Source organism: Pollachius pollachius (genome assembly GCF_949987615.1).
Source record: "Pollachius pollachius genome assembly, chromosome: 14".
Taxonomy (NCBI): Eukaryota; Metazoa; Chordata; class Actinopteri; order Gadiformes; family Gadidae; genus Pollachius; species Pollachius pollachius.
In genome coordinates, this window is record NC_136947.1 from 13,574,558 (window position 1) to 13,593,736 (window position 19,179).

Genomic DNA, 19,179 nt, shown 5'->3' on the forward strand with positions numbered 1-19,179 from the left:
GATGGACGGAGAGACGGATAAATAGAGGGAGGGATGGATGGACAGACTGATGGGTGGATGGCTTGGTGAAGGGGTGAATGGGTGAATGGATAATTGAATAGATGGCTGGTCGGGTTAGGGCTGCCCTTGATCCATGTTGCATGAAGCGGTCAGGACAGCAGCCTCATCAATACTGCATGCTGGGACTCTACTCAGCTGACAGGCTGGTAGGAGCCGTGAGCAGCCACACCGACGGAGGATAGACTGATCACCTGGCAGACCGACTGGCTGGCTTGCTGTCTATCAACCTGGTTGACTGACTGGTTGACTAACTGGGTGGCTGTCTACCTGGTTGACTAACTGACTGACTGACTGACTGACTGGGTGGCGGACTGACTGACCGACTGGATGGGTTACTACCTGGTTTACTGACTGACTGGCAGGCCGACTAACTAGCTGACTAGCTGAATGGCTAAACGACTGACTAGCTGACCGGCTGGCTTTCTTATTGATTGGCTGACTGACTTGCTAGCTGTCTGGGTGACCGATTGACTGACGAAAGAAAATAAGTAACAAAGGCCGAAGGGGGAAGCCATTAACGCTTATTAAAGGGGAATCCGTCTGGATTCAACTGCCCGAGAACAGAGGAACGCCCAGCCAGTGGGCCAGGAGGGGTTGTCTCTTTCAAAGGTTGGTTGGGCTAAAATCAATGGCATTGATTTGTCTTTCCCAGCATCACAGTAGGTGTAGGAATTAAGGCATGAAGGGGAGACCTTGAAGCTGATTAGTGCTGAGTTCTTCCAAAGTAAAAGCCACTAAAGTGCTGGCAAAACAACACCAGCTCCCCAGCGGCTGGGAAGCCTGCCCGCCTAGGAGTGACCGCAGAAGACCAGGGACTAAGAAATACGTGAGTCTCATCACAGCGTTCAGGGGCATTGCAATTTGAGCATGCGGAACATGGAATGGGCAAGATAAGCTTATCTCCCTTCCGTTGAACGTGTCATACTCGCGGGCAATAACAGGACATGAGGGTGGAATGGCAGGGGAAGGGGAAGTGAGTTGATGCTTTATGATTTGAGCCCCTGGGATGCGGGTGCACCCACTGCCCGCTAGAAGAGACCATTACCCAAACAGTGTTATCATTGGATGGACAGTTAAGCCCGCCGACCTGCTTGAACTCGTTGGGCTTACCACAAGGACTCTCCTGTTTAAGCGACTTTTGGTGATGGCATACACGTTATGTTGACAACATAACGGGGACATTAACTAAATATGATAAATGACTTGAGAGGACAGGAATGAGCTTCCTGTTGACTTTTACATAATTAGATCCTCTACGGAGTCTGCCGTATTGTGTCATATAAATACTATGACCTTTCACCTTAATTACTGATTGGCAATTAACATTTACGAGCACAGAGGCAGGGGGCTGCAAATTGAATCCACTGAATATCAGCGGGAGAGGAGGTAGGCCACTGTTGCATGAGCATTGTCATCGCTAACAGGTCTGTGCTACACACACGCTCTCACAGACATCGATAATACACTCAGACAAACACACACACACACACTCAGACAAACACACACACACACACTCAGATAAACACACACATACACAACTAGATAAATAAACTCAGACAAACACAAACACACACTCAGACAAACAAACACACACACACTCAGATGAACACACACGTGCACACTTACCGCAGGCTTGTGTCTCGGAGTCAATAGACAGCGAGCGATCCGATTGGCCGGCGAGGGAGAGGGCCAGCGACGACTTCCCCACGCCGGCCTGCCCCAGCAGCACGATCCGCAGCGCCCCGCTGTGGTGGGCGTGGGGGCCGCCGTATGTGGGCGTGGCCACCATCAGACCGCCGGCCGACTCGCCGCGGGGCGACCCCATGTCGCTGATGGGCAGCGTGGAGGGCGGGACCTCCAAACCGGGGATCCAATCGCAGTCCTCGGACACGGCCTCCTCCCGCCTCAGCTGGTGCTTGACGGGCAGCGGCGTGCTGCCCCGGCGTAGCGGGGGGGCCGTGTTTAGAAACATGCTGTACTGGAGACACACACACACACACACACACAGTGGACAGGTTGGGACCCACGAGGCTGGCTGGGTATGGACCATATGGTGTTGTTGTGATGTTGTTGTTGTTGTGAGTGAGCGGCTGTAATGGAGGATAAATATTGGTGTAGGCAGTTACAGCGCACCTGTAACTCGGTCCCCACACGTCTGGGGGGTCCACCTTTGTGGGTAAAGTGGTGTGGGTGTGTGTTTGAAGTTTACAGTATGACGTCCTCATATTAACATATGCACGTGTTTGTGTGTGTGTATGTGCGTGTGTGTGTGTGTGTGTGTGTGTGTGTGTGTGTGTGTGTGTGTGTGTGTCTGTGTGGCTGTTTGGTCTCTGGTTAATGACTTCTGGCTTTAAAAGTGTGGGATTGTGTTCATGCGATGTGTACACGTGTGTGTGTGTGTGTGTGTGTGTGTGTGTGTGTGTGTTCATTTGTGTGAGTGCATGTGTGTGCACAACCATGCGTGTTTCTTGGCCCTTATTTAAGGGAGTGGGTGATAAAAAAAACAGGAAGGGGGGGGACAGACGGTATAGCTGGCTCAAGATAAAAAGGAGAGGATGGGGGGGTGGAAAAAAGAGGGAGAAGACGAGGGGGAGGCGGATGAAAGGATGCAGAGAGCAGAATGATGAAGAGAAGAGGGAGGGAAGAAGGGAAGGAAGGAAACCAGGCTGGGAGAGGTCCAGTCTAGAGGGAAGAGGAGGGGGGCTCAGGCCTGTATTGGCCATTGGGGGGTTTGTAATCTGAGGTCAGGTCAGAGGGTTGTACTGTCCAGTGATGGATGGGGGACAGCAGAATGCATTAGCTGGAGAAGTAGGTCAGAAACACAACCAGTGCTGACCCCCCTGGGCACACAAAAAGGTCCACTTTAACAGCACACCATGGGCAGCAGGTGTGTGTGTGACTTTCAGATTGTGGAGTGTGGATACTTTAATGTGTACACGCACGCGCGTGCACACATACACACAGTCTGAGTTATCTGGTTTCAGCGAGGTTAGAATAAAGTCGTGATGAACGACTTGATTATTCTGTGTGTGTTTGTGTGTTCAGCTCGAGTACCTGCGGGTCGGCCAGAGAAGCCCCTTATCAATATGCATGGAGCAATTAATGGAGGTATATAGCAGCGCAGCGCGCAAGCATGGACACGAGCAGGTGCGACTGCCCGCAGCTAGCTACCAAAGGCAGAAGTATACTACTCCGACGCCTTAATCCGTAATCCGACTCCGTAGAACCCTCGAGCATTCGAAGTTCTCCGTCGGGATGTCGGATACGCAAAGCATATCGGCGCCCGATCGATCATATATGTTGTCTACAAACCATGTAAATAGTGTTGTACATAAACTTCTTATTTTTGTGTTTTATTGGTCCTTAATGTGCAAAGCAAACAATGTACAAAGTAAATAAGGTGCAAAGTCTCTCTCTCTCTCTCTCTCTCTCTCTCTCTCTCTCTCTCTCTCTCATAAAGGGACCCCAACCAGGGAGCTTTTACGCTAATTGAAAGAGCCTTATCAATTATCCATGGCCATTACTGTCCCAGCAGTGGCGCGGGGACGAGACAGGAGAGACCCTGACAGTGACAGGAGGTGTCACGGGTTAATCCGTCTAGGGAGAAACTAGGGCATACGGCACGGCCCACCACGGTGTGCAAAACTACCTGCAGTGTTTGGTTGTATTTATCCATTGTTAAAGCCTCATTATTCTTGCTTCGTTGTGCATAGTAGAAAGAGAAGAGAATCATAACACGATGTTGTTGCCTCCATACCATTCTAAATCTACCAAAACAACTGGTATGCAATTTAGTTTGGCGGAACTGTACAATAGAAAATTAAACAAGGCATATCTACTGAAATGTAGGAGGTATCCATAGTCCGCTTTAACGTCTACTACATTTAGGAACTTTAAAAAAATAAATAAACAATGAGACTAAACACTAACAGCATTCTAGAGGAGGTTAAACTCTAATGGGAATCCCCGTATATACAACCCACACGAGTGGTGGTTTAGCAGGAAATGTTGGCGCTATTCCGTCCACTTATCCTAATGGGACGGCGTGCAACGGGAGAGACCAGAGAGAGATAGTTTACACACGCACGGAGGGAGAGGGCTAAATAGTGGGGGACGAGGACGAGGAGGAGGTGAAAAGACTTGTCCACCTACCTGGTCCGTCATGGTTCTCAGTTGTTCGCTTTACAAAACCAGTGCGCCCACAATTGCTCTTTTCATTTCATCTGTGCTCGTCGCGGTCCTCCGTTTCCCCCCCGTTGTGAATTCACAACTCAATGGACAAAAGGAACAAACCGAATACAAAAAGGCATTGTGCTTGTGATCGCGTGTGTGTGTGTTAGTGTGTTCTTCAGTTTCTCATGGGGGGCGTAAAACCCTCTGTGCCCTGAGAGCGTCGCGGAAATAGGTGGGCTCCTCTCCACCTGCGTCCCCGTTATTTGGAGGAAAACAGTAGTAAAAAACGCGCGTAAAAAAACACACCCACCGGATAACGCCTGTAGCACACCCCTCGCGCGCTCCCACAACGCCCAAATAACAGCACGCGCGTCCTTCCTCTGAAGACACCTGGTGTCCCCCTCCACTCTAGACTCTAGTGCATCTCTTTCTCCCAACGACTCGCTGTAATTCTCACTGTAAAGGTGTTCTCGCTTGGACGAGAAGAAGAATCGTCCGCTTGTCAGATGGCGCTTATGTGTCAAGTCTGATCCTAGCTCTTCACGACGCATTCCCGCACTCACACGTCCTCCAGTAGTGAGGCAAGTCACTCACGCCCAATTACTTTCTATTCCGTACGATTTTTAAAAACAGATGTGTTTGGCCGGTGAATTTCATTCAGAGAGGCAATGGATGTTGACGCTGTTCACCGTGAAGTGTTCGCTAGAGGGCGTCCTAGTGCTGAATGTTGAGTATGTCCCACTTTTTGTATTTTAACACTGTAAGCTACTGTAGATGGAATAGATAAGTGTTGATACACATACATACCAGGGTATTTGTAGTTGATATACCTTAATATTGTGATATTATTAATAAAAAATATTCATATTGTTTCTTTGTGCATATTGTGTAACAGGTAGAGGACGAGTCGGAATATTAAAAGAACCAAACATTACATAATTTAAAGACAAGAGAAAAATCTTAGTTTTTATTGTGATAGATCCCATATGTCGTGACAGATACAAGCCCTGCAAGTAAATTCCTTTAAACAGATGGTCTGGTATTAATAGAGGCGGGCAGGCTTAAAAGGTCCTGCTCTATTAAACTGGACCAGAACTCTCAGATACAGGAACATAATAACAAAAATAATCATGTGGTCTGCGCTTACAAACAATAAAAGTGGTAGCTGAACACCAAACCGATATGCACATTTATTACGCCTCACTAAACGCAGGCCTTGGTCTAGTGAGTCCACTAGCATGGCTGTAGAACCTTCCAGTTGGTGGAAAGCATCACCGAGCCTTTAGACCTCAAGCTGAACGTTTAACCTGGGGGCCCCCGTCTTACCCCAAGGGCCCCCCTTGCTCTGGATCTACCTGCTAATCTGCACACATAATTAACACTCGTCAGGGTATCAGCAGCAGGCGGCTGTACCTTGCTGGCAGCCGGGGGCGGTGGTGATGTGGGGGGCTGGATAAGATCACGTACCTCTGGAAAAAAAACCTCTGCGAGCTGCGAGTGTCATCAGCGCCCAAGCCAATCGCCCGGCAGCCAGTAATCACCGACAGCGAACACACACTACCCCCCCTCCACCATTTAGTCTGACCAGTCCCCGAGAATAAAGCTCAGCAGTGTCTCTGTGGAAACCGGTGGGGGGGGGGGGGTCAAGAACACCAGGTCAAGGGGAATGTGAAAATCAGCCCTGAGAGCCCTGTCAAACGTCGCCATGGCGATGACGGTTGAGGTTATTCTAAAACCCCATGGATCTTTCGCCGCCGTCTAATACAGGGTCCTTGAGCGTGGTGTCGGGGTCGGTCGATTGATTGGCATGCTGCTGGACCCCAGTTGGAACGCCAACCATCACATGTTAACGGAGCATGCAATCATCATCTTTGCCGCGAGTCCCAGAAGTGGGATGACCCGACCTTCAGGAATATGGCCCGCACGCCCTTCTAGTTAGGCATTTATTAGCTTAGCCGATGTTCCGTGGCGTTGGCTTTTTGTTTTATGCATAACGCAGCGTTTGACATTTGCATGTGAGAGCATCATCAAATTACGACCAATTTCCATCACCACTCAACCTTTGCCGCTGAGGCAAACACAGTTATTATCGGGTTATTTTACATGGTGTGGTTGTTTGTGTGTGTGTGTGTCTGTGTGTGTGTGTGTGTGTGTGTCATGACACACACACACACACACACACATACTTACCCAACACGTGCACACTCACTCCCGTAATGAGAGCGCATGTGAGTGTACACGTGCTCACTAAGTACCATCAAATCTCAGAAAGAAATCAACAAATAAATTACCTCATTAACCTTCATGCAATATGAATAGCCTAGGAAGAATGGCATCATATGCCGTACACCCACAAACACACTCTCAGGTCAAAGTCACTTCACCATACAAAGACAGCCCCCTCCACCCATGTCTGGCATGAAACCCAGATATTCAAATAATCTCTGTTCCTTGGGGGGCTAAACCGTCCTGGGCCGCCGGGGTCCTGAGCTTCAGAGATCACAGTTCCATTGATGGAGTCCTTCTGTCAAAGCCCTCCCTTAATGAGCACATCCACTGCGGTGCTGGGCCACAACACTGCCATAAACACTTCACGTCATGTGTCCAGGAAACAAGCCTCAACTCAAGGTTACATTCAGAGAGAAGACAGAAAAAGACCCCTGGGTCTTTTTTTTTCATCACATGGCCGGTAATAAGGTCGCAGGAGAGGTATTGGGTTGGACCCCTGACCTCTTGGATTGCACGGTAAATACGCTTTGGGGATAAAGACTCATGCTCATCCCCGCTGTGGAGCGAACAGGGAACACCCTTTCGGTCGGGCCATTCAAGGTTGTGATTGGACGAGTGATTTTTGGAGGGTCAGTGATTAGGGAGGGCAGGTTGAGGGGGATGAACCAAGCCTGAGTCAACCTTTTATGGTCTGTATTTTTGTATTAATCAAAGTGTTAATCGAGCAAAGGTTGTTGGGTCTTTTCTTGGAATGTCACTCAAGGAGCTTTTATGGAGAGCCACTTACAGTGAGACACAGGTCATCGATGTGCTGCCTGGAGTTAGAGCCATCTTCGCTCAAGAATGTCGACAGCTCACCTGCAGACATTAAAATCCAGTCCAAGTCCTTATCGTGTCTCTTTCCATAGCACTTTAGGCTTGGAAGCCGAAACGCATTAACCCCTGCACCATACACTGTTTTCGCAAACATAATCGTGAGCAGCTGCTATAAATTCCCTCTTATGTCTGTCCAGATGCACCAGAAGGCTCCCGAAAGGAAGAAATAAGAGTTGCTGGGTGACTCCGGCGTTCTGATCTCAGATACCAGCCTGGACACACTTTTATTACCCTGGATGCGTGCCCGTTTATAGCCCCCTGTCCTTTGTCGTAAAGAGCCACCAAGTCTTTTGTGGATGTGAATATTTTCCTCTCCAATCTGACCGGTCTCATAAAAGCTAAAGGGTAGCGGCTGGACAGCTATGGGTTTTTGCCAAACGGTTCACATGGAAGCCATTTTGGATGCCTTTCATATACAATTAAAGTATAACTGTATATTATATATTATTATAACAGACATTACCATCATCGTATTTTGTAACCGTATATTAAATTAATTTCATTGGTTTCATATTTCAATGTACTTTTTTGTGCGTGAGGTCATTTTATTGGATCAACCTATGAGCCAATGGCGTCCGCGGAGCCGGGGGCCGGGTTTGTGGTGGCGGTGACGGCGGCGGCTGCGGTGCCGGTTGTAGCGCTGGCGGGCTAGCGGGCGCCACACGCCACCTCCTCGACGCTTTCCCGTCACCTTCGAAGCGCTCGCGTAGCCACGCCGGCATCAGGCCTTGAAGCTCGCGCACCGCCGGCCGAGACAACAGGAAGTAGAGCGGCGGGTTCCAGCACGGCGCCAGACACACCAACAGAATGGCCGTCAGGGACCCCACCTCCCACAGCAGGGACACCGTCGTCTCCGCTTCCTGTTCCGGAATCGGCGAGGTCGACGACTGCGGCCACGATGACGGCAGCGGTGGCCACGAAGACGACAATGACGTGATGTTGGAGGGTCCGCACTGCGAGGGGCCGAAGGGGTCTTTGGGCGAGGCGGCCGAGCAGACGTGCGGCGACATCACGTTGACAAACTCCAGGGCGTAGTAGGGCAGCCAGCTGACGGCGAAGGCCAGCGTGGACGCCACCAGCAGCGCGGTGGCCTTCTTGTTGCGGCGGTCGGCGGAGGGCCGGCCGCCCGTGCAGCGGTGCAGTCGTAGCACGATGGAGCTGCAGTTGACGGCAATGCAGAGCAGCGGCGCCACGTAGTACACCAGGAAGGCCGGCACCAGGAAGCCCAGCCACTGGGCGCGCTCCACCGACCACGTGCACCCGCCGCTGAACTCGATGTAGGTGACCTTCGGCAGCGCCATGGCGACGGACACCAGCCAGATGAGCGTGATGGTCACCGCCCTGGTCCAAATCGGGAAAAGGATTTTTAAAGGGGTATTTTTTTACATTAGTCTGAATACCATGTTTTCAAGTTAAGTTAATTAAACGTGTTCCCCGTTATAGTGCTTCACAGGCACCATTTTACGAGTCACGTTCTTATTTTCATCAGACTATGCATTCTCATTACTGAGCTCTGAGTTGTGTGCGTGTGCCTGTTGTCCCCAAACAGTCATGCCTGATGCTGTTTGGGTCTTACGGATGCGGTGGCATCTCGTTTCTCTTTAAGGGATCAATAGAGGTTATCACATTGCATTGTCTAAAGAGGGCCAAAGAGAGGGTTATGTGTCATGAAGATGGGCTCTCGGGTATGAAGAGGAGCAGAAGTAGGTTGCTCTATGTATATATATAAACTATGCTCTGACTGCACACACCTGAGTCCCTGCCATACAGTAATCTTGGACGCTAGGCATGTGCTAGTACGGCTGCTCCCCTCGGGACAATGCGATATAGTAAATAGGCTGTCTAGGTCTTTTCTTCCTTTTGCTATGGTGTATTTAGCAAGATATCTCATAGCCCACTTCAGCTTCATCAGCGCTGCACTACTTTAAACGATATTGTCCATTCAACACTAAACTTAAGTTATTAACATACATTTATTATCACGGTGGATTAAGAACAATCTTTCTGCCTGATGTAAAAACTTTGAGCCAGCTTTGCCTTAATTTGATCCCCCACTCAACCAAAGATCATTTATCAGTCTGAGGGGGTTTTTTTCTCGATGAAGCTGTGCTTAAGGAAAACTTTTAGCCAAAGCGAGTTTGCGAGTTGTCATCACAGTTTCTCCCTGGGTATAGAGAAAGCCCCACACACATCTATTTCCTCACAAGCCGCTGCTAAAACATTAGACGTTTTGTCAGTTCATTGAAACTAGAATTTTTCTTTTTTCATCATGAAGTTTATTATAAAATGTAGACAAAAATAAACCAGCCCTATTTTGGAAAGGGGCTCCCATTTCACCACACTCCTACTTGTGATGTCGGTTTTAAAATGGATTATAATCCTCTATAAAAAAAAAAAAATCACATCTGGGGCTTAATATAAACATCCTGTAACCTTGAATTCACAACCCACTCTGACTCCACCTCATTCAACGCCCCTCTCTCGCTATCCTCCAACCACCGGGGTCGCTACGGCAATAGGCATCGGCCATACTCACACGTGCGTGGGCGTGGTGGGCGCCCGCGTCGGCAGCGCCACGATGCGATGCCGCAGCACCGACAGCGCCGCCAGGCTGAAGATGTCCACGCCGGCCGTCAGCGAGGTCATGAACCCCAGCAGCACGCAGGTGGTGCCCCCTAGCTGCCAGTCCTGGGAGCTGGCGCTGAGGATGACGCAGGGCAGCGTGAGCAGGGCGCCCAGGTCGGCCAGGCTCAGGTTCAGCAGCAGCACCGAGCTGGGCTTGGAGCGCCGCCGCGGGTTCCTCATCAGGACCAGCCACAGGAGCATGTGCCCCCCCACGCCCACCAGCAGGGACAGCACGCTGACCAGGGGCAGCACCAGGGTGAAGGCGATGGTGGTGTTGGTGGAGATGGTGTTGAACAGCAGGTTGACGATGGCGGGCATTATCTTGGGTGTTAGAGATTAGACGTAAGGGGCGGTAGGTCGGAAGGTGGTGAGGTAGAGTGTAGAGCTGGTACTTAATTATGAAAGCCTGGCTAAGTCTGGCAGACTTGGGTTGGCTAGGTGTGTAGCTGTGTAAGTCTTGGTTAAGTTAGGTTTTACAGCTATGAAACACTTGGTTTGGCTTAGTGTTGGCTGTAACTGTTGAAATCATTATTCAGCCAGGTTTATAGCTCTGGAAAAACTAGGTTTGGCTTGGTCTATGGTTGGGGGAGTCTTGGTTTGGCTAGGTCCATAGCTGTTGTATTCTTGGTTTGGCTAGGTCTATAGCTATAAAAGACTTGGTTTGGCTAGATCTATAGCTATGAAAGACTTGGTTTATGTAGGTCTGTAGCTTTTGTAATCAGGGTTTGGCTAGGTCAATAGCTATAAAAGACTTGATTTAGGTAGGTCAATAGCTGTGAAAGACTGTTTGGTTAGGTTTTGAGCTGCAGAAGTTATCGTTGGGGTAGGGCTTTAGCCATGTAGTTCTTGATTTGGCTAGGTCTTATATTTGGTAGCTCTTTGGTGGGCTTGGCCTGCAGGTCTGTCTCCATGGGCTTCGTCCATCACGGTAAGCTAGTCTAGCTCTTAGCGGTGATGCAGTGAAGAAAGTCCAAATCTAAAAGCAAACAGAAGAGATAGAACTGAAATGCTGGAGGAATGATGGTGCACAGTAAGCCAAAAGAAAAATATATATGACTTGACTCGTGCGGTGTATGATTGCAGTGCAGAGCAAGAAGAGCGAGAGAAGAATGACGCAACACAAAAGTAAACACCGGGCGGGGGACGACTAACTGGATGACACAAGCGGAGTCGCTGATTTCACATAATCAATGGCAGCGCCTTGCCATGAATTATTCAGTCAAACACAGATCTCATCATCGGCTGGCACTGAGAGAATCACCTGCAATCACCTGGAGCTCCCCAGATCTACAGAGTGACTGACAGGCCTCCTGAGACCAAATTATACACATCTCTCCCTCTCTCTCTTCCCCCGACTCCCATGTCTGCATAAAGATCCCTTGGTCTTTATATATATGTCTCAAATAATCTGTTTGTCTCACCCTCTCTCCTTCTTTATATCTCACCCTCAATCCTTCTTAATATCTCACCCTCTACCCTTATTTATATCTCAATCTCTCCTTCTTTATATCTCACCCTCTCTCCATCTTTATCTCACCCTCTCCCCTTATTTGTATCATACTCTCCTTCTTTATATCTCCCCCTCTCTCCTTTCTTTATGTACATAACGCTGAGTCTGTTATAACTCTGCCCCTCTCTCCTTCCTTTATGCCTCTCTCTCTCCTCTTTATCTTCCTCCCTTCAGAGATAGGGGAGGCACAAGCACACACACACACACACACACACACACACACACACACACACACACACACACACACCACAAAGAGGGATCCCGTGCGCGCCAATGGGCCCTAACTCACTTCAGCTCAGTGTGAGCAGGCACCGCAAGGCTACAGGTCGTCGGGGGAGGTGTAAACACTCCTTCCACACAAACACAGGAGTTGTTTTACTGCCGGCCAGCTGGGGGACATAAGGAACAGGAGACAGACCTTACTGGTCATGAAGACGTCTCCCCCTCCCCTCCCCTCCCCTCATGAGCCAAACAAGGCTGTTTATTGGCTGTCACAGCAGTGACTAAACGCCACCGGGAGCTAGGTTTTGCAACAGCGTTTTTGCAATAACTGATATGAACCTCAAACGGCAAATGAAGGAACCGGAGCCTCAGATAAAATCACTGCTTGTTTACCGGCCCCCGCCCACCCCGCCCCGCTCATTCCAAACAACTCGATGCCCCTGGATGTTTACTATTCATACGACGTCTCAAATGCTTTTTGTTGCCTTCCCAAACACCACGGGTACTTAACCTTTTGCATAATAACGTGGGGTGGCAATAAAGTTTTCTATAAAATGCATTTGACTCATTCATCCCCCATCCTCAATCGGTTCTTGATTCAATCAATTACTGATTGAACACACAACTAATTTCTTGTTAATTAAAAATGCATTAACTTAAAAAGTTCAGCTCAAGGACCCTGCAATCTTCAAAAGTCTTCATCTGGGTCCTCTGATTAAATTTGCTGGCTGCTAAATCATCTTGAGGCGTGCATGTGTGGGGAGAAGAGGTTTGCTGAGTTGTTAGTGATTAGCAATCGGGAATATGTCATTTAAAGCACAAAGCCCTGTATTGCTTCATGATGTGTATAGTTGCACCCCACCATCAACTAAACAAACGATAACATTCTCTCTATCAAAGAGATTTCAATTTTAATCTTTTCATTTCAATTCAGTAACAGTCTCCAATGTTCCCTAGCTCTTTTTACCTCCTTTGCCAAAAACCTTCCATCAGGAAGTCTTTCGGATCCGACACATGAAACGGTAACATCCATCATAGAGCACCTCCGGCCCCCGCTGACAACAGCCGCTAACTAACAGCCAGCGCTAAACGCCATGTAGCGTGGCGTTCTCTAGGCTGAGTCACACCCTGGGAGCTAAATTAAGAGATGCCGCAGACACACAAAAGAGATGTAACAACGGCAGACGGGGCTGAGACGAGTTGTCTAGGAGCATGTCGTTTGACCTCTTCATGCTCACATGGAGACCCATTCTGCTGCAGCCACGCTGAGCACTCCCCCACCGCCAGAACCTAAACGTGGGTTCACATCTGCTGGCACTTCTACTGGTCTCCTGGTAGCAGGACAGGCAGGTCAGAGCCACAGAGAGCAGAACAGGGGTATATAGTAAATGGACTGCATTTATATAGTGCTTTTTTCCAAAGCGCTTTACAGTATTGTCTGACATTCACCCATTCATGCACACATCAACACACCGACGGCGGGGTAAGTCATGCAAGGCGACGGCCATCTCGTCGGGAGCAGTTAGGGTTAGGTACCTTGCTCGGGGACACCTCAGCACTCGTAGGAGGACCCAGGGATTGAACTAGCCACCTTGCGGTAACCAGCCAACCCGCTCTACCTCCTGAGGTACTGCCGCCTGCTGAGAAGTAGCTAGATGAACGGTTGTCGGGTGCTTGGAGAAGATGCAGGACCGTCTAGTGGCTAGGGTGTTTGATGAGCAGCTGAAAGGTTCTGGGTCTGAACCCCAATATCCGCGGCCCACCTAGGCCAAGATGCCTTAGCCCCCTACCTAGCTCCATAACGACTCGTATGTCAATCGATTTACAGTGAGTCCCTTTAGGTGAAGTGTCTGCTGAATGAGGACATGAGGGACTTACTGTGCATTGGGTTGTCTCCAGAAGGAGGATTCCTCTATGGACAGGCTGCTCTCCAGGGTCTGTGTGGAGAGGAGACACTCGCACCTCCACATATATCCTCCACCTTGTTACCGTCACATGAGCACACACACGGCCATGAGGTCACGCACTAGCAGGAACACACGCACAGACACACTAGCAGGAACATACACACACACAGAAACACACACACATTGACACACACGTGAAGATGTCTGGCTGCACACACACCTGAATGAAGTTGTGCATGCAAACACATACATACACACACACACACACACACACACACAAACACCTGCTTGGACACAAACAAATCAGACACAGTTGAAATATTAATATTTACCGATGAGGCAGCTGCTGAGATGAATGGTCCTTGATTACACATGTGGCGCGTCTCCTACTGGCTAAGATGTCTAGAGGAGCTAGAGCCAGCTCTGGTAGACGTGCCGTCTGTTAACTCTGTCCCTGAATGCTTTCACCATCTCATCCCCTACATATTCCTCATACACTCAAACAAGCTAGAGCAGACACACTCTCTCATATGGACCCACACAGCATCCCACACACAGCCTCCCACACATACTCTCAACCGCTCCCCCTCACACACACACCCACACTCTTCTGGAAACACACACACACACACACACACACACACACACACACAGACTCTTTGATCTTCACTAATTCGGTGAAAGTGTTATGAAGAAATTCACCTGTTATTAGGGAAAACTTGAGATTGAGAGGAAGGGCAAGGGAGAGCAAGAGAGAGAGCAATAGAAAGAGAGAGGAAAAACACATTAAGTGAAAGATGCCAAACTAATCAAAGCCTGATTGAAATGAGGAGCGTGCCAAACGTGTCTCCTTGAATCTCAGAGGTCGGAGCGAGCTGAATATCAACTGTTTGCACACAGCCACGAGGGAACACAAGGACCTCAGCAGCAACATTGGACGAACATAATAGAAAATAAACAAGCACGTGATGGTAGGTGGGAGGTGAAGGGTGTCCGGGCTAGTGGTGCCGAGTCCGGTTGAGTCCGGTTGGTCCCCGTCGTTAAGGAGCCTCTGGGATGTCGACCCTTGGTTAAGAGTGACAGCATAACGGCGGCTGTAAAGCACCCGTGTTTGTTCGATTCCCCTGTAACCCTGAAGAACTGACCATAACCCTGGAACAGCCACCCTGTCGCTTCGCATCCTCCTCATCCCCCTCAGCGTGGAACGCCAGGCCAGATGTGATGAAATTGTATTGATTCGTAGTTTTTCATTACATTTTGGCAGGTATTGAATTCCTCAAAGTATATCAGTCTTCTGAAAGTATCCCATAGGAACACAAAGGAGAACCAGAACATTGTCCCTGTAGCTGTTGAAGGGAGTAGGCCTTATTTCAGCTCTCCTTATCTTTAAATGGAAATATATTGGATTATGTCACGGGGCTATTACTACCGGGCAGATTCCCAAAACGACTTGATAGTCTGTCTTCCACCGTTAAAGTCAAGTGCACACACGCACACGCACACACACACACACACACACACACGTGTCTAGGAGAACTCTTTAGAAAGAGAAGAAGTGAATAACATCTATCCAACAAGAGGCCATGGCGCACTTCATGCGGTAGAGGAATACATATTCCATACGGCTGCATCTCTCTCACTCACTCAAAAGATTTGAGATATGAAGGGAAGAAGAGAGTGCAGAGAGCATTGAACAGAGGGAGTGGGTGAGAGACATATTGGCCGTAGCCTATACAAAATACCCAGAAGGATTATTCGTTGTTATGGGTGATTTAAGCCTGACTGCTTCTAGCCGCTAACGCTCTCGGTGTGTGTGTGTGTGTGTGTGTGTGTGTGTGTGTGTGTGTGTGTGTGTGTGTGTGTGTGTGTGTGTGTGTGTGTTGAAGACAGCAGCTCGACGGCCTAATTACCGACTAAATTAATACGGATTTACCTCATTAGCGAGACCCATCTCGATCTGTCATCTCGCTCTCCCGAGAGAAAGCTCATATTCAAATTATGTCCGCTGCTAATTTAGATTTAACATAATCAGCGAATCCGAGGGGCCGCCTCGCTTGTTTGACTAGCTCTAATGTAATGCAGTGAAACACTTAGAATGCCGTTTAGATCCGTGATGTGTCGCTGATGGGGATGGTTGATGATGGAAATGCACTGGGCAGGCGACAGGTTCGCTCTACCGTCAAGCAAGCAGAGCTTGGACAACACTTCCCCCTGCTGGCATACGGTGGTAGGACGGCAGGAAAATAAAATGTATAAAAAATAAAAGCATTTTGTTATGACAATGACAACGGACAAGGAACAGACATTAACTGCATTTCTAGAAATATATCTTGCACCATTTTATTTTTACTTCAATTCTTCTTCACGATAACAACTCTACCACTGTTTTGTTGGAGGCAAATGGTAAAAATAATACCAAATGTAAATGTGCAACAAATATTGAGGAATGATATTTATTTTTTACGACAGTTTCTTTGGTAAAATCAAATTTTATTTATTATCATTCATAGAGGCATTTTTTTTTAGAAAATATACTCATTTTCAGGCCTGTAAAATCAGATTAAAATAGTCATTATTTCAGGGGCGACACACACTGGGGATTGTAGCATTTCTCTGCCAGCACAGACACCAAAAAGCACACGAAACAGACACTTAACTAAATGAATCAGAACTACAAATAAAAATGTTACTTCACCCGTTCAGTTTCCACAACGGCTAATGCGGTTAAGCTGATTTCTAGTCCATATTTACACGTCCAAAGTTGAAATAAATACAAAGGGGCTGCTGAGGGAGAGCCGGTCACAGATTGTCTGTTGAACATAAGAAGGACCACCACGTCTTCCCGCCCTAATAAAAATGAAACAAGAGCCATACTTATTGGCGCGCGCGGGTTATGTGCGTGTGTTTCCGCTTCCGGAGAAAGACACACAGCCAGTGCAATTAATAATCATTGTGATAATAAGAACAAATACAAAAGTAACCATAAGAGCACACATGCACCTTTGATGACAAAATGTCTGCAGTGTATGAAAAAGAACCCAACATCGCCCACAAACCCCTCGTCGGTGCTTCACCGTCGGGTATGCACAGTTTTAGCTTTTTTTGATTCTCACTCTGTGCCTCCCTGGTCTCCTTCAGGTCCTCTCGACCGCTGGTGATGTCATAAGCCGTCCCTTTGGTCGTGCGGTGGACTTTCATGGCCTAAAATGAAAACATACATCACAAGAAAGACAGATCTCAGGGAAACACCGATGACCCATTGATCCGTTTGGTCCCACCATCATTACATTAGTGGAGGTGTCAACGTTTTAGTCTGCGGTTCTTAAGCGGGTCGCAGGATTGATTCCGCCGCCCTGCGGCCATAACTTTGACGTGTACCAGGAAAGTTGGCTGCGGTTTTCGCCGAGTCATTCTCTCCGCCTCTCCCTCCCCCCGCCCTAAATGGCTTTGTGTCAGGGCGCTGATGAATGAGCTGAGCACACACTGCCAGCCGCCCTGATACCCGGAACGGTGCGGACAAAAACCAAAGCAGGAGATCTCTGGATTACAGGATTTGGAGATTGCTAAATCGACGCGTGAAACAATGGGAGACGTGATGGCCGCAGGCTGTACGTGTGTGTGTGTGTGTGTGTGTGTGTGTGTGTGTGTGTGTGTGTGTGTGTGTGTGTGTGTGTGTGTGTGTGTGTGTGTGTGTGTGTGTGTTTGTGCGTGCGTGTGTGTGTGAGAGAGAGAGAGTCAACGTACAGCGGGCGCTGACGGGGTAGTCCAGGGACGGGCTTCTGTACTGGGGGAAGGACGCCTTCCTCATTGGGAACCGGGGGTCCGAGGACCGCTCCAGAACCCCAGGGGGGCTGCCCCGCTCCATGCCTGAGGGGAATGCACACACACACACACACACAGCTAGGACCTTCATGCATGGGGTTTGGAGTTCTGACAATGTATACAATACAAATGAATACAAGGTAGTTGATACGGTATGCTATAGCTGGCATACATTGAACAGTTCAAGGACACGTGTATTATGTATCGGTGTCTGTATGACGCACAGCTTGCAGAGACACAGTGTGTGTGTGGTTGTGTGTGTGTGGATGTGTGTAGGTTTGTTTGTGTGAGTTTGTGCGTGGTTATTCGTACCCATATCACAGGAGTGGGCCTTTCTGTTGATGTGTGGCTGCGGGCCTGGAAAACTGTTGGTCCCTTCTTCTTCATCTGATTCAACAAAGAGATCATTATCATCACAAACATTAACATCCTCAACATCATCCTCTTCTTCGTCAGCAAAATGTTGTCATGTAGAGTAACATCAAAACACAAACTCCATCCTTTGACGAGTGCAAATGACTCACCACCATTTAAAATACTTACGGCAATGCTCCATGCATCCCATAATCCCATTTCAACAATACATTGTTACCCTGGTTATGTAGTTTTTTACCTGAGCAGGGCGGGCTCGTCCTATCCTCGGCAGCCTCCTCTTGAATGACCGGAGTCGTACACCAATCAGAGGAGGGATCCTTGGCTGAGGGGGGCAGAACAAAACTGATGCTTTTCTTCTCATTGGTCAGCACTTCAGCGTGGGTGCTGACAGGGGAAGTCTTCTCTGAGACAGCCTCGTCTGCCGATTGGTCAAAACTGGGCTGAAGGGGAGGGGCAGGGAGTTTGGGGATTAACATGTGAAAACAACAATAACGTCACAATAATACTACAACTACTAATGATACAAATAGCTCTTATCTCACTTTTAATTTCTCACCACTAGGTGGCAGCAGTGAGACACTAATAAAATATTTTTGCTTTTCAATTGCTTTGTGTAGAAATCTAGATGAGGAACGACTTATGAAGTAAGGGGTTTAAGAAAACATAACGTGCGTAGGTTCATGTTCCCACATGTGAGCAGACACGTGGCTCTGGTGGGCCTGCAGCGAGGGCTGAACCTGGACACACACCTTGGTGGGCAGAGGGGGCCGCTCTGCTCCCCGCGTCCAGACCCTGTCCTCTCTCTGGGGGGGGTCCGCCTGCTCCTCGTCCCACTCCCCCTCCAGCCTCGCCGCCTCCTCTGTGGACGCACACACACACACACACACACACACACACACAGTTTTAAGTAATTCTCCCAGTAGGGATTAACCTGGAGTTGGAGTTGACATGACTGATTGCTATAACTAGGTTACGATTCGTTTATTGACTGACCCACGTGAGAAGACCCCCGTATCAAAACCTCTGTGTGCACCTGGCCGTCGTCACGCCAACGACCGAACAATGATATTGCTACGGCGAAGACGCTCATTCAAGAAGGTCTCCCTATTCATCCCGCTGTCATGGGAACAGGAAGTAGATCTCGGAGATGAGGTGGACATAACAATGAATGTGTGTGTCATGCGAGTGCAAATTAATGCAGGTGGTGATGTGTGTATGAAATAAAGGGCCTCCATGTGTGGGTGAATTAATCTGTGTGTTAAACGGTGAATTAATGTTTGGATGCATGAGTTACTGAATATGTATGTAGGCATGGGTGAATGAATGCGTTTCTGTGTGGGTGAATGTCTGTTTATGCGAGGGTGAATGAATGCGTTTCTG

General features: G+C 48.7%; 3 protein-coding genes across 3 annotated transcripts in view; all 3 read right to left on the bottom strand.

Moving 5' to 3' along the window:
- rem2 (RAS (RAD and GEM)-like GTP binding 2) overlaps nt 1-4,484 on the bottom strand; it is a 30,706-nt gene extending 26,222 nt beyond the window's left edge. The window contains exons 1-2 of the mRNA XM_079750409.1: nt 4,213-4,484; nt 1,687-2,038 (exon numbers count right to left, since the gene is read on the bottom strand). Of these exons, the coding sequence (XP_079606535.1) occupies nt 1,687-2,038; nt 4,213-4,224 (364 nt within the window). The 5' untranslated portion in view covers nt 4,225-4,484. The remainder of the gene's footprint in view (nt 1-1,686; nt 2,039-4,212) is intronic.
- Nucleotides 4,485-7,896: 3,412 nt separating this feature from the next.
- LOC307085752 (somatostatin receptor type 5) lies at nt 7,897-10,281 on the bottom strand (the record flags this gene model as incomplete). Its single annotated transcript, XM_079750612.1, has 3 exons — nt 7,897-7,958; nt 8,030-8,679; nt 9,875-10,281. The coding sequence occupies 3 exons, from the start codon at nt 10,279-10,281 to the stop codon at nt 7,897-7,899; spliced, it is 1,119 nt and encodes a 372-aa protein (XP_079606738.1).
- A 6,375-nt stretch (nt 10,282-16,656) lies between these two features.
- Nucleotides 16,657-19,179, bottom strand: part of carmil3 (capping protein regulator and myosin 1 linker 3) — a gene marked incomplete at its 5' end in the record, with an annotated part of 79,477 nt that continues 76,954 nt past the window's right edge. The window contains 5 exons of the mRNA XM_079750613.1: nt 16,657-16,803; nt 17,347-17,469; nt 17,737-17,811; nt 17,968-17,984; nt 18,490-18,658. Of these exons, the coding sequence (XP_079606739.1) occupies nt 16,763-16,803; nt 17,347-17,469; nt 17,737-17,811; nt 17,968-17,984; nt 18,490-18,658 (425 nt within the window). The 3' untranslated portion in view covers nt 16,657-16,762. The remainder of the gene's footprint in view (nt 16,804-17,346; nt 17,470-17,736; nt 17,812-17,967; nt 17,985-18,489; nt 18,659-19,179) is intronic.